The sequence below is a fragment of the Lycium barbarum genome, chromosome 4 (assembly GCF_019175385.1).
Source record: "Lycium barbarum isolate Lr01 chromosome 4, ASM1917538v2, whole genome shotgun sequence".
NCBI classification, from domain to species: Eukaryota; Viridiplantae; Streptophyta; class Magnoliopsida; order Solanales; family Solanaceae; genus Lycium; species Lycium barbarum.
Window position 1 is genome coordinate 68758542 of NC_083340.1, and position 16932 is coordinate 68775473.

The window sequence follows — 16932 nt, forward strand, 5'->3', positions numbered from 1 at the left end:
TGGATGACCAGCACCGAGTTGTTTAGGTAATTATTACTACTACCCTCCCCGTGAGTTACAACTTCGTGGCCTTCCCACATAAATTTTACCGCATGATGAAGTGATGACGGCACAACTCCTGCCATGTAGATCCATGGCCTCCCTAGTAGCAAATTGTAATTGGTGGCTATCTTCATGAGTTGGAATTCAGTAACGAATTCTGCGGGCCCCATTTAGACGTGAAGGTCAACCTCCCTCCCCCATGGGGTCACACTGAGTCCCATCGAATGCCTTAATGTTCATGCGACTTTATTAAACTTTCCTGGGATGGTAGCCCAACTAGCTGAGAGTGGATTCGGGACAAATGTTGAGACCTGCTCTGTTATCGATCAAAACTCAGGTCACCACCTTCTTTCGGCACATGACAGTGATATGCAATACTTTGTCATACGTCGCTCCCTCTTTGGGAAATTCTTTGCTGGTTAAAGCAATCTGGTACTCTTCCATGACATTGGCGACCATCTCGGCCAAGTCTTCGCTGCTTGTCCCTGCGGGGACATGGGTTTCTTCTAACACCCTCATCAAAGTTAGTCGATGTTGAGGTGAGCTTAGCAATAATGTTATGCTTAGGAAATATCTGTGTTAGCAATAATGCTAACACAGATATTTGGGCTGGGGTTTTCTTCAAATGCTCCATAATGGAGTATTCTTTCGGCTGCATCCGACACCAGAAGTCTTTGGCCTCGCCCTCAGTAATGGGCCTCTTTTGGTTTCCTTCTCTCCTAAGGGCCCCTTGGGCTAAATCCTCGAGAGTGTAGCACCTCCCAGATCGTGTCATCCCATGGACGGCTGCCACTTGCATAACAAACTTTTTTCTAGGCGCCATTATCACATCTTTGGACACATGTGCCACAACTAGTGCGGGGATTAATGCTTTAAACTGTGGACATTCCTGTATTATGAGCGACACCACTTATGTTCAAGTGCTTGAACTGGGTCTCAAATCACGAGCTTGCCTGTGGCCCAATCTTCTTCTCTCTCTATCATGTGAATTATGTTGTTGCCGTTACTTGGTAAGGGATTGGTAGTCACATTTGGTGCTGCCGTCTGAAGAATGATCTCCTCTATGTCAATCAAATCATGTATTTTGTGCTTTAGATTGATGCAATCTTCAGTACTGTGTTTGTTTCCCCCAAAATGATAGGCCTATATTTAATCTTCTCAAAAAAATCTATTTTCGGGGTTAACAACCTTTGGTGGGACCGTTTGAATCATTCTTGTAGCATTTAATTTCTTGAACAAATCAATTTGGGTCTCTAGTAATGGGTAAATATACAAGCAGGCTTCTTTTCAAAATTAGGACATGGTAAATTGTAGGCATTTAGTGGTGGTTGATTTTGGTAATTTGCAGGTGGGTTGTTTTGTGGGGCTCGGTAAGCTGGTGTAGGAGTTTGGTAATTTGGCTATGGAGCTTGATAGTTCGGTGGCGGTGATTGGAAAGTAGTTTGTGGAGCTGGATAATTTTATGGTGGTGATTGGAAATTGGGTTGTGCATAAAAGACAGGCACTGGATTGTATTGTGCGGGTAGATAGGCATTTGGGGGTGGCGATTGGTAGACTTCAATAGGAGATTGGAATTCTTCCTTTCTTTTGGGCTTTAGGCTAGGGGTTTGGGAAACATTTTCCACGTTCTCTTTCTTCTTCCTAGCCTGTCCCTTAGTACTTTGTCCAATGACTTTGCTGACCATGCGTATAATCCTCCTCGATTTGAGGCCATCTTCTATGGCTTCTTCCATTTTTACCAGTTCGGATAAAGGCCTTCCCGACATTAACAACATTCGATCATAGAAATTCGTTTCTTGGGACCCTATGAAAACGACGACTAGTTCCTCCTCGCTCATTGGCGGTTGTACCCGAGCAACTTTGGTTCTCCACCTGTTTGCATATTCACGATTGTTCTCAGTGGATTTTTGTTTTACCTTTTCCAAGTAGTACCGGTCTGGTACTATTTCCACATTGAAATGAAATCTTTCCATGAAGGACTCCACCATGTCTTCCCAGGAGGCCCATTGACGCATATCTTGTGCGGTGAACCATTCGGAAGCTTCTCCGGTTAAGCTTCGGCTGAAAAGCTTCATGATCAGCGCTGGGTTATTTCTCACTCCAACGAGTTGGTCGCAATAGGCTCGTAGATGGGCCTTGGGGTTGCCTGGCCCATTGAACATTTCAAATTTAGGCACTTTAAAGCCCTCGGGCAGATCCAAGCCTGGATGAAGACAAAGATCATCATAGCTCAACCCTGTTGCTTTTCGGGGTTCTTGTTGATTGTGCAAGCATTTTCGCTACCTTGCACTTAATTTCTTTGTCGGTCTTATAGTGCTCGGCTCTCCAGGATTTTTCCATCTTTTCATAATGATCAAGTTCTTGATGATCTGGGGAAAACACACTTGGCATAACAGGGGTATGGAAAGAAACGACTGGGTGTGTGGGGTGATTTTTGGCTGTGGGGGTAGTCTTTGCTATGGGTAAAGAGACGATGGTTTGACGCACAATAGCGTGGGTGTGAGTGGGCTGAGGTGCTTGGTATGATGGAACTGAGTAGACGGTTCCAGGAATTGGACAGTGTTGAGTGGTGGTGGGGTGTGGTAAGATGAGCTTGGGTTAGCAGGGTGCGGTATTGTTCTAGCGGGGTGAGTGGGAAAATGGTCGGGTAATGGTGAGCTTAGAGATGGAAAGGTGGTGGAGGCCTCCTTGCCTCAGTACGTGTTTCTTTGGCAGCACTAGCCATTTATGCTTTCGTGACCTTCTCTTGAAGGTCTGCAACTTTCTCAACCAACATTCTGATGACATCTTCAGAGTGTGGGGATTCTTGCAGGTTTGATGGGGGTGACTCCTTAACGACAAGCGCATTTCGGTTTTGTTCATTTTATGAAGTACCAGTCATTTTTGTTTTGCCGTTGTCTTGTTGGGAAAGGGATGCTATTGTAGCTTTGGATCTGGTGAAGTATGCTAGTGTGGAACGAACACAAATCAACCTTTTTCTATAAGAAAAGAACAACTCAAAGGAAAATGACGTTAGTATGTTAGACAATACAAAATAATGCAAGATATCGCACATATTTGGCATGTAAGCACGTAGCACATAAAAATCATATATTTGATTCAAATGTTTGATTAATCCTGTCTACCGAGGTTTCAGGTATTTTGGCTCTTTAAGTCATTGTGGATCTTGGTTTGATAGTCTATTGTCGACTTGCTTGGACAGTCTTCTTGATGCCTGCTTGCGTTTAAATAGCTATGGGAAAATATATATTCATATAATATAGGGACCGAGTCTTACGTAGACTGCCTACGTATCCCTCTGCAGGAAATCAGGCCCCTCCATAGTTCGGTTTACATAGATTTTTTTTTCTAAGCCTATACTACCCAAAAGCTTTCATAGACTAGGCCTGATAAGGGTTCCTACGTATCCCTCCTTGGGATGTCAGGTCAGACATAGTTTCTTTTACAAAAACATATAAAAAAAAAAAAGGAAGGGAGGAGGACAAACTTTGAAAAAATACAGCAAAGGATGCTCCCTTAAGTTTGAACAAAAGTAATCTCTTCTCGAGATTAAAACAGGTTGTTGTCCTTACAACCGTTGGTTCGGCCTTGTTACACCTCGGAAATTTCTCCGTGAATGTACAATAAATAGACCAACAAAGAGTATGGGTGCACGATGTTTTACTAAGAAGGGGATGAATACTTATAAGTTTTGAAAATGCGAAAGTTGCAGATTTGCACTTCGGCCCAGTTGGTTGTAAAATAGAATACGACCGGTAAAGTGGTTTACGGACCATGAACTGCTATCATCTTTCAACGCATAAAACTTCAACTTTCTGCCAAATGTCTAAATGGTTAAATACGACTCAGAATACGGACCATAAATCTAAATACGGCCCGTAAACTGTGACCGTAAACCACCATGACTCCAGCAAACCTTTCTGGTTCTGTTATGCTTAAATACGGTCGTGAAGGACGGACCGTAAACCAAAATACGGCCCGTAAACTGGGTTTACGGCCACTGTGCACTTCGACAACTGTTCATAAAAATCAGATTTTAAGTTAAGTATAAGGGAACCTTTTTCATTCCATTCATTTAATTTTTACTCAACACTTCAAGAAACATCTAGAATACTCTCTAATATTCATCCACAAGAGAAGCAACGGAAAATCAAGATCAACAACAATAAATCCATGAAATCAAGAGTGTGAAACTCATCAAAGTTCATCTACACCAAGAAATTGCAAAGGAAGTGAAGTAGGGTTTTTGGTATAGAAGAGTATTGCTACTCAAGGCTCGTTCCTACCACATCTAAGGTAAGTTTTATGACTTTCTCATGATGATTGAAGTATTTATACGTTGAAACACTTGGATTATAGAATAGTGTAGTAAATGGGTCATAAAATGTGAATAGTGCCATAGTTGAATGATGGTTGGATTGAATTATGAATGTTGATGAGTTAGGAGTATAAATATGTTATAAATGACGTGTAGACCATGAAATAGGTGTGATGTATGAGAAAATGTGATGATGAGCTAAACCCATACATGTGGAGAAATGGGAGAAAAAAATGGTGGAATGTGGTAAGTGTAGATAAGTGATGATTGTTGATACGATATTGTGAGTGTTGTTGAGAATATTTGGTAGTTGAAATGAAACGTGGGAAAAGTAGTAGAAACAAAGGAAATGCTGCCCAATTCTCCTTAGAAATAGTAGCGCGTTCTTCTCGTCGATTGACTAACGATGGTATGAATTCTCTCTTTAAGGTAGAGAGAAATCAAGCAAACAATAGCATAGTTAAACGACAAAGGTATGTGAGGCTTATCTTTTCTTTCAAAAGGCATGAATCCTTCAAGTCTTATATAATCCTTCTACAAAACGAAGCCTATGAGTCCTTCAATATATTGAATTACATACGAATATGGTGGTGATGATAATGAGCTAGAGTATAGCGATTCAAGAAATTGTGGCATGATGTTCCTATAAGCCTAATGATGTTATCTTTGTTAACACTCGCCTTATGCTCTTTTTCCTTCAAGGCAAGGCACGATACTCATAAACGTTCATAATATAATCGGGGGTTCATGACCTTACGTCACCCCGACATAGTGTGGTTTCCCTTAAAGCTTAACGTATGTTCTTAATGCTAATATATAATATGTCTATAAGATGATTAACAATGCTAGTTTGTAATACGATGATGATATGTATAAGATACCAAGAAATGATAAGATGATGCTATGTTATGAGATGTGTAATAGTGATGTGTTATGATTGATTTTGTGATGATAAGATTCCACCGTGCCTATTTGGCCGGGCATGTCACCGCGAATGCGGGCTGCGTATGATTCCACCGCGCCTATATGGCCGGGCATGTCACCGCTAATGCGGGCTGCTATGTTTACACCGCACCTAGAGGGCCGGGCATGATCAACACTACTGGGCGGCATATGAGGATTACCCGGACGCGGGTAATGATGCAGAGTACGATGTGACGATGTACGTGATGATGTATGTGATGATTGTCACGACCCAGCTAGGGGCCGTGACGGGTACCCAGGGCTAGCCATCGAGCACCACTCGTGCTATTACTTATCTTGCTCATTTAATGGTGTTTTATCAGCTTTATACTCAAAATTGTAGGAAAATCATATTTTATATGGAAACATAAATACTTTTTAAATACATTTTCCTCTCGGCCATCAAAATAATATATATACATATAATAGCATCTCGTGAGACCATCTAACCCACACTGCGCATCTACGAGCCTCTATTGGAGTGCTAAGCATAAGGACGGGACAGGACCCCGTCATGCGCAAAAATACATATACATGAATATACACAAGGAATCGTCATAAGCACCTCGGAACAAAGGAGTTCTTTCAATTAGCTGACGGCTACTGCTGGTCTGGGTCGAGCTCTCCTCCCTGTCTACCTGTGTGCATGATCACAGCATCCAAAGAAAACGGACGTCAGTACGAATATTGTATTGAGTATGAGAGGCAAAAACAATGAAATAGAACAATGACATAAAGGAAATTTCAACATGGAACATCTATATCTAACTGTCATGTATAAAAGAATTAAGTCATGCTGTCTCACTCATACTCGTCATCATATCATGTATGCATAATGTATAAGCTGCCCGCCAATATAGGTGCGGTGTAGTAATGTATAAGCTGCCCGTCCATATCGGATCGGTGTGATAATCATAACATTAGCCTGCGTCCAGGCCTCTCGCGTCCGGGGTATCATCTCATGCCGCCCACTAGTGGTGTTTGCCCATACCATTTGGCCATGGTGTATCGTATAGCTGCCTGTCTTAGCGGTGACTGCCCGGCCAACTAGGCGCGGTGTTATATCGACATCGTGCCTTACCTTGAAGGAACTAACATATAAGGTGAGTGTGAGCAATAAATAACATCATGCCATTTTAAGATCATCATATCGTATCTCGTATCTTATATTACCATTCATAGATATAGGCTTTTAGCTTTCCGGAATATAGGGACTCATGAAGAGGAGGAAAATTATGCTATGAGATTCATGCCATTAGAAAGAAGGGACTAGCCTCACATACCTTTGACGTTTAACTAAGCTATCATTCGCTTGCTCTCCTTCGATATCGCGTTTCTACCTTCAAAAGAGAATTCGCCTTTTCGTTAGTTAATCGACTATAAGAACGCGCTACTATTTCTAGGGAAAATTGGGAGGCACTTCCTTTGTTCATACTACTTTTACTATATTCTATATTAACTCCCAAACGCTTACAACAACATTCACAATATTGTATTCAACAATCATCATTTATCTACATTTACCACATTCCACCATTTTTCTCCAATTTCTCCACATTTATTGGCTTTAGCTAATCATCACATTTTCTCATACATCACACCTATTTCATGGTCTACACGTCATTTATAACATATTTATACTCCCAACTCATCAACATTCATAATGCAATCCAACTATCATTCAACTATGGCACTATTCACATTTTATGACCCATTTACTACACTCTTCTATAATCCAAGTGTTTCAATGTATTAATGCTTCAATCACCATGAGAAGGTCATAAAACTTACCTTGGGTAGTGTTGGAACAAGCCTTGAGCAACACCACTCTTTTATGCCAAAAACCCTATTTCACTTCCTTTGCAATTTCTTGGTGTAGATGAACTTTGATGAGCTTCACACCCTTGGTTCCATGGATTTCATGTAGTTGACCACTAATTTCCCTTAAATTCGTGTGGATGAAATGTTTGGAATGTTCTAGAGTTCTCTTGAGTTGTGTAGATGAGAAATGAAATGGAAATGAATGAAAAGGGTCCCTTATATTAATCACAAAATCTGATTTTTATGAACAGTAGTCGGGATGCACAGTGGTCGTAAACCTAGTTTACAGGCCGTATTCTGATTTACGGTCCGTCCTTCTTGACCGTATTTAAGCATATCAGAAACAGAAAGGTATATTGGAGTCATGGTGGTTTACGATTGCAGTTTACGGGCCGTATTTAAATTTACGGTCAGTATTCTGAGTCGTATTTAACCATTTCGTCATTTGGCAGAAAGTTGAAGTTTTTGGAATGTTGAAGGACGGTGGTAGTTTACGGTCCGTAAACCACTTTACGGGCCGTATTCTATTTTGCGACCCACTGGGTCGAAGTGCAAATCTGTAACTTTTCTCATTTCCAAAATTCGTAAATAGTCATTCCCTACTTAGTAAAACATCGCACACTCATACACTTCGTTGGTCTACCCGTTGTACGTTCACGGAGAAATTTCCGAGGTGTAACACTCTTCCCCCCTTTTGGAACATTCGTCCTCGAATGTTAAGCACTCGGGATTCTACGAAAATTTCGCCAGAGTTTCCCCTGTAATTTGGCACTACCAACCTGTCACAACATCCCATAATATCATCGCCTCACAGGGATACATCACAACATCGACATATCTATGGCCACACACACGACCCAAAAGCATGAAAAATAAGCATACGTAGCTCATATCGTTGGCGCTTCATCTTGAACCTCTCCCGGGGGTCGAAATAAATGCGGATACCTAGACTTCATATTCTCTTCTGCTTCCCAAGTCATTTCTTCCCGGTTATTGTTTCGCCACAAGACTTTAACTGAAACCACCTCTGTGTTTCGGAGTTTTCGCACTTGACTGTCGAGGATAGCAATAGGCCCTTCCTCATAGGTTAGCTTTTCTGTTACTTGCGCATCATCTATTGGAACAATCTTTGTGGGATCCCCAATACACTTGCGGAGCATCGAAACATGGAAAACTGAGTGGGCTGATTCAAGCTCCGAAGGCAAATCCAATTCATAGGCTACTTGACCCACCTTGCGAATAATTCTGTAGGGTCTAATGTGTCTAGGGCTTATCTTCCCTTTCTTACCAAATCTCATTACCCCTTTCGTTGGCGATACTTTAAAAAATACCCAATCACCCACATGAAATTCCAAGTCTTGTCGGCGATTGTCCGCATAAGACTTTTGGCGACTTTGGGCTGTTAACAATTGATCTCGGATCACCTTAACTTTTTCCACCACTTGGTGAATTAACGCAGGGCCTAAAAGTTGTGCTTCTCCTGTTTCAAACCATACGATTGGGGATCTACATTTCCATCCATATAAAGCTTCATACGGAGCTATTTGAATGCTGGAATGATAACTATTATTGTATGAAAATTCGATTAGAGGTAAATGATCATCCCAACTTCCACTGAAATCCAGCACACATGCTCGTAGCATATCTTCCAAGGTCTAAATAGTACGCTCGGCTTGTCCGTCAGTCTGCGGATGAAATGCCGTGCTAAGCTTCACTTGAGTGCCTAGACCTTCTTGGAAGGACTTCCAAAACCTGGCTGTAAACTGTGCTCCCCTATCTGTGATAATGCATAATGGAATACCATGAAGGTGCACAGTTTCCTTAAGATACAACCTCGCGTAATCTTCGGCTGAGTATGTAGTCTTAACTGGGAGAAAATGGGCTGCTTTTGTCAATCTATCCACAATCACCCATATAGAATCATACTTGCCGTGGGAACGAGGTAATCCCACGATGAAATCCATGTTGATCACTTCCTATTTCCAAGTAGGGATTTCCATTGCTTGCAATAAGCCTCCTGGATTTTGATGCTCAACTTTTACTTGTTGGCAATTTGGACACTACGCTACAAATTCGGCTATGTCTCTCTTCATGCCATCCCACCAATACATCATCTTGAGATCATGATACATTTTAGTTGCACCTGGATGAATAGAATACCGAGAACAATGTGCTTCTTCAAGAATTAGTCTGCGCAATTTTGCTACATTCGGCACACATAATCTGCCTCGGTACCTAAGAATTCCATCTATAGAAACTTCGAATGAAGACTTCTCTTTCCCATAAGATGTGTCTCTGTAGTGACGCAATTGAGGATCTCCATATTGCCGTTCTTTCACTTCTACATCTAAGGACGAAGTTGTGGAGTCATTGATACCAATCCCTGCATTAACCGAATCAATCACCCGCACCTCAAGATTAGCTAATTGGCGGAGCTCATGAACCATCTCTTTCTTTTCCGGAGGGACTTCACATAAACTGCCCATTGATCGGGTCGTATTTCGATTTACGGTCCGTATTCTGAGTCGTATTTAACCATTTAGACATTTGGCATAAAGTTGAAGTTTTGTGAGTTGAAAGACGATAACAGTTTATGGTCCGTAAACCACTTTACGGGTCGTATTCTATTTTACGACCAACTGGGCTGAAAGTGTAAATCTGCAACTTTCGCATTTTCAAAACTCATAAGTTTTCATCCCCTTCTTAGTAAAACATCGTGCACCCATACTCTTTGTTGGTCTATTCATTGAACATTCACGGAGAAATTTCCGAGGTGTAACATTCCCCCCCCCCCCCCCCCTTTTGGAACATTCTAGCCCTCTTGTTATACCCTCTATCATGCTCACGCTCACTTCTTTGCTGTTGGTTGCTTTCTTCCATATTCTGGGCATGGACTTGAATGCGTGAGATATCCATGTTGTCCTGAAGGGACGCAGTCAAGCACCTATCCATCAAATATGGCCCTAGGCCTCTTAAATATCGGTGCACTCGGTCACCCATATTCGCTACCATGGCCGAAGCATACCTAGCCAAAGAATTGCAGCGGAGACAATACTCTAAGGCACTCATGCTCCCTTTCCTAAGATTCTGGAATTTATCGACTCTAGCCCGCCGAACCGCTGGAGGCAAGTAATGTCGGAGGAAGGCATCCACAAATTCTTGCCATACCGGGGGAGGTGCATTGGCTCCCCGTGAAGCCATCCAAACTGTATACCAATGAACCGCGACATCCCTCAATCTATAGGATCCTAACTCCATCGATTCAATGTCAGAAGCATGCATTAACCGAAGCGTCCTCAACATCCCATCAATAAAATTCTGAGGGTCCTCTTCCGGCTTTGACCCAAAAAAATTTGGAGGTTTCAAGCTAATAAAATCACGGGCCCTTGCACTAACAACCCTGTCACCTTTCCCCGTACCTTGCCACTGCGTCTGGGCGGCAACTAACTGAGTAAGTAAGTGAATGGCCTCTTTTACATCTTGGCCTGAAGAATCCAGTGGAGGAGCTGGAGTTGGGACTGAGGCTCCCTCGTGCTCCTCGGAAATAGGCGCTGAATGGGAGGGCTGAGATCGAGCCGCATTCTGGGACTCACCCTCCTCAATATCCATTGGCGGTGCTCTTTCAGCCCGCTTTTCTGCCACTGCCTTACTCTTTTAGGCTGCCGTAGCCTTTCTCTTTACAGGCATTTCTGAAACACATAACACACGGTTAAGGAAGGAGAAGTCCTTATATCATAGCTCTACCGCACGATCTTATGAAGAAAGAAGGTCATTCATTCCTAAAATGCCCGCAGCCTCCCGTTTATAAACGTGGCACGCAACACACCCATAAACAAAACTCTACTGGACACGGCTCGTAGACACACCATAGGACAGAACTATTCTGATACCACCTTTGTCATGACCCGACTTGAGGGGCACTTGGTGCTAACCCAACCGGGTACCTCTTATCGTACATTCGTATTCACATCTAGGTGGACCACATAGCTTACTCATGAATGCTACACATCAATAATGCTAAACTCATTGGGAAGCAACACATTTATACCATCATTAATGAATATGCCCACATCAATATACATAAGCCGACAAGGCCATCAAAATGACATACAAAATATAAGCCGACAAGGCTTCAAGACATCTGACCATATACAACTATCTACGAGCCTCTAAGAAGAGTATGTAACATCATATAGGCGGGACAGCACCCCGCCGTGCCCATGTATGTACACAAAAGAATAATACCAAAGGCTGTAGCTCCGGATGAAATGGAGCCCCCCCAAGTAGTCCCTGAATAAAAAAAAGCTATGCATCAAGCCTATCTCTCTGGTCACCTGCGGGCATGACGCAGCGTCCACAAACGACAGGACGTCAGTACGAATATTGTACTGAGTATGTAAAACATAATCAACATCATAATAGGAACATAAGAGCTAGTATAATAAACAACATAAGATGGGAGAATCGGGAGATAGTAACGCCATCATCATTAGAACTTACTTGCCTTTCACCGGGACCTTCCATTTCTAATACGTGCTTGTGTACATACATACAAACATATACATATATCTATATCCGTATCCATATTCTTATCCGTATTCATATACATATTCATATCCGTAGCATACCCGACCATGAAGGTTCGGTGGTTTCACATACCCGACTTATGACAAGGCTCGGTGATTATACATACCTGGCCCTACCAAGGCTCAGTGGTATCCGTACCCAACTGCAGTGGTGTGCGCACAATAGATATCATACCCGGCCATATAAGCTCAGTGTTACATCATAGTCATACGTACTTAGACACGTATACTTAAGAGTCCATAAGTATCATCAACATCATTACCATTATCATTTTTGGTTACGTCTATCCTTGGAGGATCAGCTATCACATAAAGGATGCAACGGAAATCATGAAAGTATTGTGGATCATGAGATTTAGTAGCTTTAGAGATAGAATCATTTGGAGGACATTATAGAACTCATGAAAGGATATATATATATATATATATATATATATATATATATATATATATATATATGGCCAAGGAACCATGCCTTACTGAAAGAAGGGTTAGCCTTACATACCTCTTTGCCTTCCTAAACTATCTAACGTTCACTGTTAAGGCTTGAATAATCTACATTTAGAAGGGTTCATACCATGGTTAAGCCTTAATGATACTTTTAAATTCGAACTAGAATAATTCATAGTCTAATGAAAATTGGGCAGCATTTCCCCTATTTCGTCAAATTCCACCATATCGCAAAACAACTCCCAACAACCACAATAACATCCATAATACACTCATAACATCCAATTCAAGTAATCACATTACACTAAGCCTTCAATATTCACCCCCATGTTCAACTCATACTAGCAACTTCATACCCATTTTAGCACATTTTCATATAATGCTTATTCATCACCATTGTTACCTTCCATAACATGGTTATATCCATATCATACTAAGAATCATGAATCCATATAGATTACTACTCGTAAACATCATAAAAGCTACATTTAGGCCTCATTTTCTACTTTATTCTTCTACCCAAGTCTTTCAGCCTCTCCATAGTCCAAAATAACATGAAATGATCATAAACCTTACCTTTGGTTGAGTAGGAATAACCTTTGGATGGAAATAATTCACTTGAAGTAAAACCCAATCCATAAAGTTTTCTTGACTCTAGCAACCCTTAAGAGCTTCCTTATACTTGATTCCCATGGATTAATGATAAGAGCCTTTGATTTCCCTTGAATTCTTGTATATGAAATGTATGGAATGTTCTAGAGACCTGGAGAGAAGTGGAGAAGTGTGAAAAATGAAAATAATGAAGTGGGATCACATTTATAGACTTGAAAATAACTCAGCTCGTCGGGTGTTATACAGGCACTTATACGGTTTGTATAACATTGTACGGTCCGTATAAGTGGCCGTGGTTCACCATCATGAAAAACATCTTCCTGCTGGGGGTTATACGGACCGTATAAGTGGTCGTATAACTCCACTTCCCTGAAATGGTTTCCGTCGTTTCGTTTGACCTCCAATCCTTATGGAACCTTATTAACACTTGTTTAGCACTTTATTACCAATCTAAGGAGAGTTACAGGTCTCCTTTAGGACATCATTAAGTCAACATTAGTTCTGTACTTTACGAAACTTTTCAAAACACAACATATACTTTGCCCTTCTTAAGGAACTCTCTCCTCTTACTTCCAACATCTTTGAAATCTTAGCTAGGATCGTTAAATAACCTTTCTTACTTATAGAAACATCGTATTCGTCTCATCTTGCATTAGTCTATCTATCACATGACGACATGAAATTTTTCCAAGGTGTAACAACGAAACATGAAAAGATTACTTTTCGTTTTATTCATTAAAGAACCTTGAATGAAATTTATACTTCCAACAATAGTTTCAAAAAGTGATTTTCATTCAAAATAAGATTTCAAAAGAGAGACTTACCTTAATCCCGCTAAAAAGCTACCAAACAGAATTCCCAAGGTTCAACAATTACACTCTTAAACGAATTCCACACGCCCTTATCTTCTTCTCTTTGAGAATACAAGAACTTAGGGTTTTAGAGAGATGATTTGCTATTAAGAGAGGAAGGATATGGTGTGGGAATGATCAATATTGAGTGAGAACTCGCCTTAGGGTTTCAGAAATATTGATTTGAAACGAAGTGGAAAATAACACAACGAAGTATGACTTAAAGAAAATTCAGAACCAGAAAATATTCCCCGCTCCATGCTGAGTCCGCGTCGTGGGTTCAACACTTGATCATGTTTTTTTTGGTCTTCAGTTGTGTTTTTCCGTGCTGGGTCCGCGACGCACGCCCAACACTTTGTTTTTTGACAATCGATATTCGCTCAGTAAAACAATCATAACTCCCTTTATGTAGCTCCGTTTGAGCCCCACTTTATATGGTTGGAAAGGTATTTCAGAGGCCTACAACTTTAAGTTTATAAGTATTCTCAAATTCGCAACGCAAATACCCTAAAACTCGCCATAAGGTCAGACTATCTCAGATTTAGATGAATTTAGAAGCCCTTAAGAACTCCACTTTTTAGTTTGACTTCAAAACGAATTTTTGTCACCCGAATGCATCCCGAATAAATTCATATGGCTAAAATATTACCTTAAATACTGGTTTTTATAAATTCACACTTAACTCGGATTTCCAGGATGTTACATTATGCCCCGTTTAGGATCATTCGTCCCCGAATGAAAGTCATGGCCTAGGATTCTTAACTAAACCTCAAATTTCAGAATTTCAAGAGTTCTTCTAGCAAGGTGAAACATCCTCACAGATAACATACGACTAACCATATAACGAATGCATCATTCAAGCCTAAACACAATTGTGAGATTTATACTTCACTCTAAACTTTCACAGGAAAACACATCCGAAAGGTTCAAACATACCTGTAGTAGGGAATAATTGAAGGTAACACGACTTGAGTAGCATTACAACAACTAGATAGAACTACGCCCCTTTCGAGTTTATCCCGCAAGTCTTAAAATATGACATAAGTCTACCCTGAGGTTTTAACAATATCACTTTTTCACTCTATAATGGGTCCTTCAGCAAATTCAAGCCTAACTATTTTTTATTGACAATCTAGAGTTTCATAACACTTGAAAAACTAGTTTATCCCCAAAAATCACATCAAAGTTCACAATTTCTAATCCGAACACATCAAAAGTAATCTCACAACCCTTAACTACAACGATGCAGTCTCTATATATTCTAGAAGAGATAACAAGGACACTAGCAAGGGTATTCACAGAAAAAGGGTGCCAAAAATTGTTCAGGTTCCCTACCTAAATCAAGGGTAAAGTAAAAAGTCACATAAGAAGGATTTCAAACCTGGATCGATCAACGGCTACACATCAAGAGAACAAATAGTGAGAATACCTGTGACCACAACATCTGAGACTCCAGCCAACTCCCTACGAGCCAAATCACGAAGTAGAGCTTTCTTTGTACTAAACGACCCTGGAAAGATAAAAATACATCTTCACCCAAATAAGAACAACATAGCCGTCACAGGGATTTATAACTACTAGAACACTCAAGTCTCAACACGAATAAGGGGGTTTCTACCTTTATCTCACTTTCCCAAGAGTTAGCTACTCAAAAGGTTTAACACGTATATTCTTTGACTAGGAAGCACACAATATATCAATATAGACAATATACTCTAACAAGGAGGCTAATTTAACAACACATGATTCAAGTTTTTTTTTTTTTTAATCAAATCCAATCAGCCTGATGCTGATGGAATTTATTAAAATGAATAATAGTATTTACAGAAAAAAGAGAAATATAATGGAAAGAAATGAAGGGAAAAAAATCTATACTACTCTATCCTAGGAAATGAAAGAAAAGCCTAGTCCTTGTTTGAGCAGCCAAGTGTAACAATGAAAAACTGCAAACAAGAACACTCCTTCTTTGGATTGATGCCATTATCAGTCACCTCAAGCTCTCACCAGGTGCTATGGTATCAAATCTCACTGAAGATCCTTCAAGAAGCAGTGTAGTATGAAGTTCCTCCTAGTTACTGTCCTTATGTTGTCTTTATGCTGACCTTATGCTGTCCTTATAATCAAGTTTACACAATCAGTCATGTGGAATGTATGTAACTGGACTAGGTAACTAAAGAAATCCTGTTAGTTGGATGAACATTCCTGTTAATACCACACACTAACAAGGATAACCTTAGTCATCCAACCAGGACTACAACAATCCTATGAAGCTGTTATCATGAGCCTTTTGTTTGTGTAACTCCAACTTGTGTCTTCACTTGTTTGCATGATCAGCTTCATGTGATCAGTCTGGTTCTCTATTTCTGTATATCTTTGTTCTGAAATTAGGCAGCATCATTTTATCAGCATTGAGAATCTTCTTTGCACCTGTTGGCAATTCAGCAAAAGAATGAAAGTTAATTGTACCTGCAAAATCAAAAACCAGGTTAGCTAAAAAATCAGTAAGTGCATTGCCTTCCTTTAGGATATGAGCAAACTGCACTTGGCCCTTATTCCTCCGAAAGTTGATCTTATTAACTTCCATACTAATCTTCCATGGGATCTCCCATCTCCCTCGAATAATGTTTATCATGGATAAAGAATATGATTCATTCATTACAGGCACCAGATCATTTTTAATACAACATTCAATTCCATCCAATATAGCTACAGATTCTGCTGTGATGTTAGTTGTATAAGCTATTCTTCTTGCCCCAGCATATATCAGGTTTCCAACCTCATCTCTAATGTAGAATGCAGCTGAACGCAATCCTGGATTACCCCTAGAGGCCCCATCTGTATTGCACTTGAACCAGCCAGCATCAGGAAATTGCCATTGCACCATCTTATATGCTATTCTAGGCCTGTAATCCTCCAAGTATTTCACCAGTTGAGGCCATTCATGTGGAACTTGTCTCAACCAAGGATATAATTTCTTCACAAGTTGCTGCAGATTATAGTTGATCCCATTTATGACCTTTATTTTATTCATCTTACCCCCATGCATGATAGTATTTCTCCTCTTCCATAGTTGCCAGCATATGAATGCAGGTGCAGCCTGCATGACTGCTTTGAGTTTTTTAGGAGCTTGCATATACCACCATTGTACTATTGTCTGATGAATCTGGATCCTTGGCACAACTATCCCCACAGCCGCATTGTAATGCTGCCAAATTTCTGCTATAAACTCACCTGTAAGGAATAGATGTTGAATAGTCTCCTCCTGCTGAGAATTCAAACAACATCTACA

General features: G+C 40.6%; 1 protein-coding gene across 1 annotated transcript; it reads right to left on the reverse strand.

The window, feature by feature from the left end:
- Positions 1-1502: 1502 nt before the first annotated feature.
- LOC132637530 (uncharacterized) lies at positions 1503-15983 on the reverse strand. The gene is made up of 3 exons (XM_060354607.1): positions 15950-15983; positions 15073-15153; positions 1503-2245 (listed from the first exon to the last, which is right to left on the reverse strand). Exons 1-3 carry the CDS (start codon positions 15981-15983, stop codon positions 1503-1505), a joined length of 858 nt encoding a protein of 285 aa, XP_060210590.1.
- Positions 15984-16932: the final 949 nt, after the last annotated feature.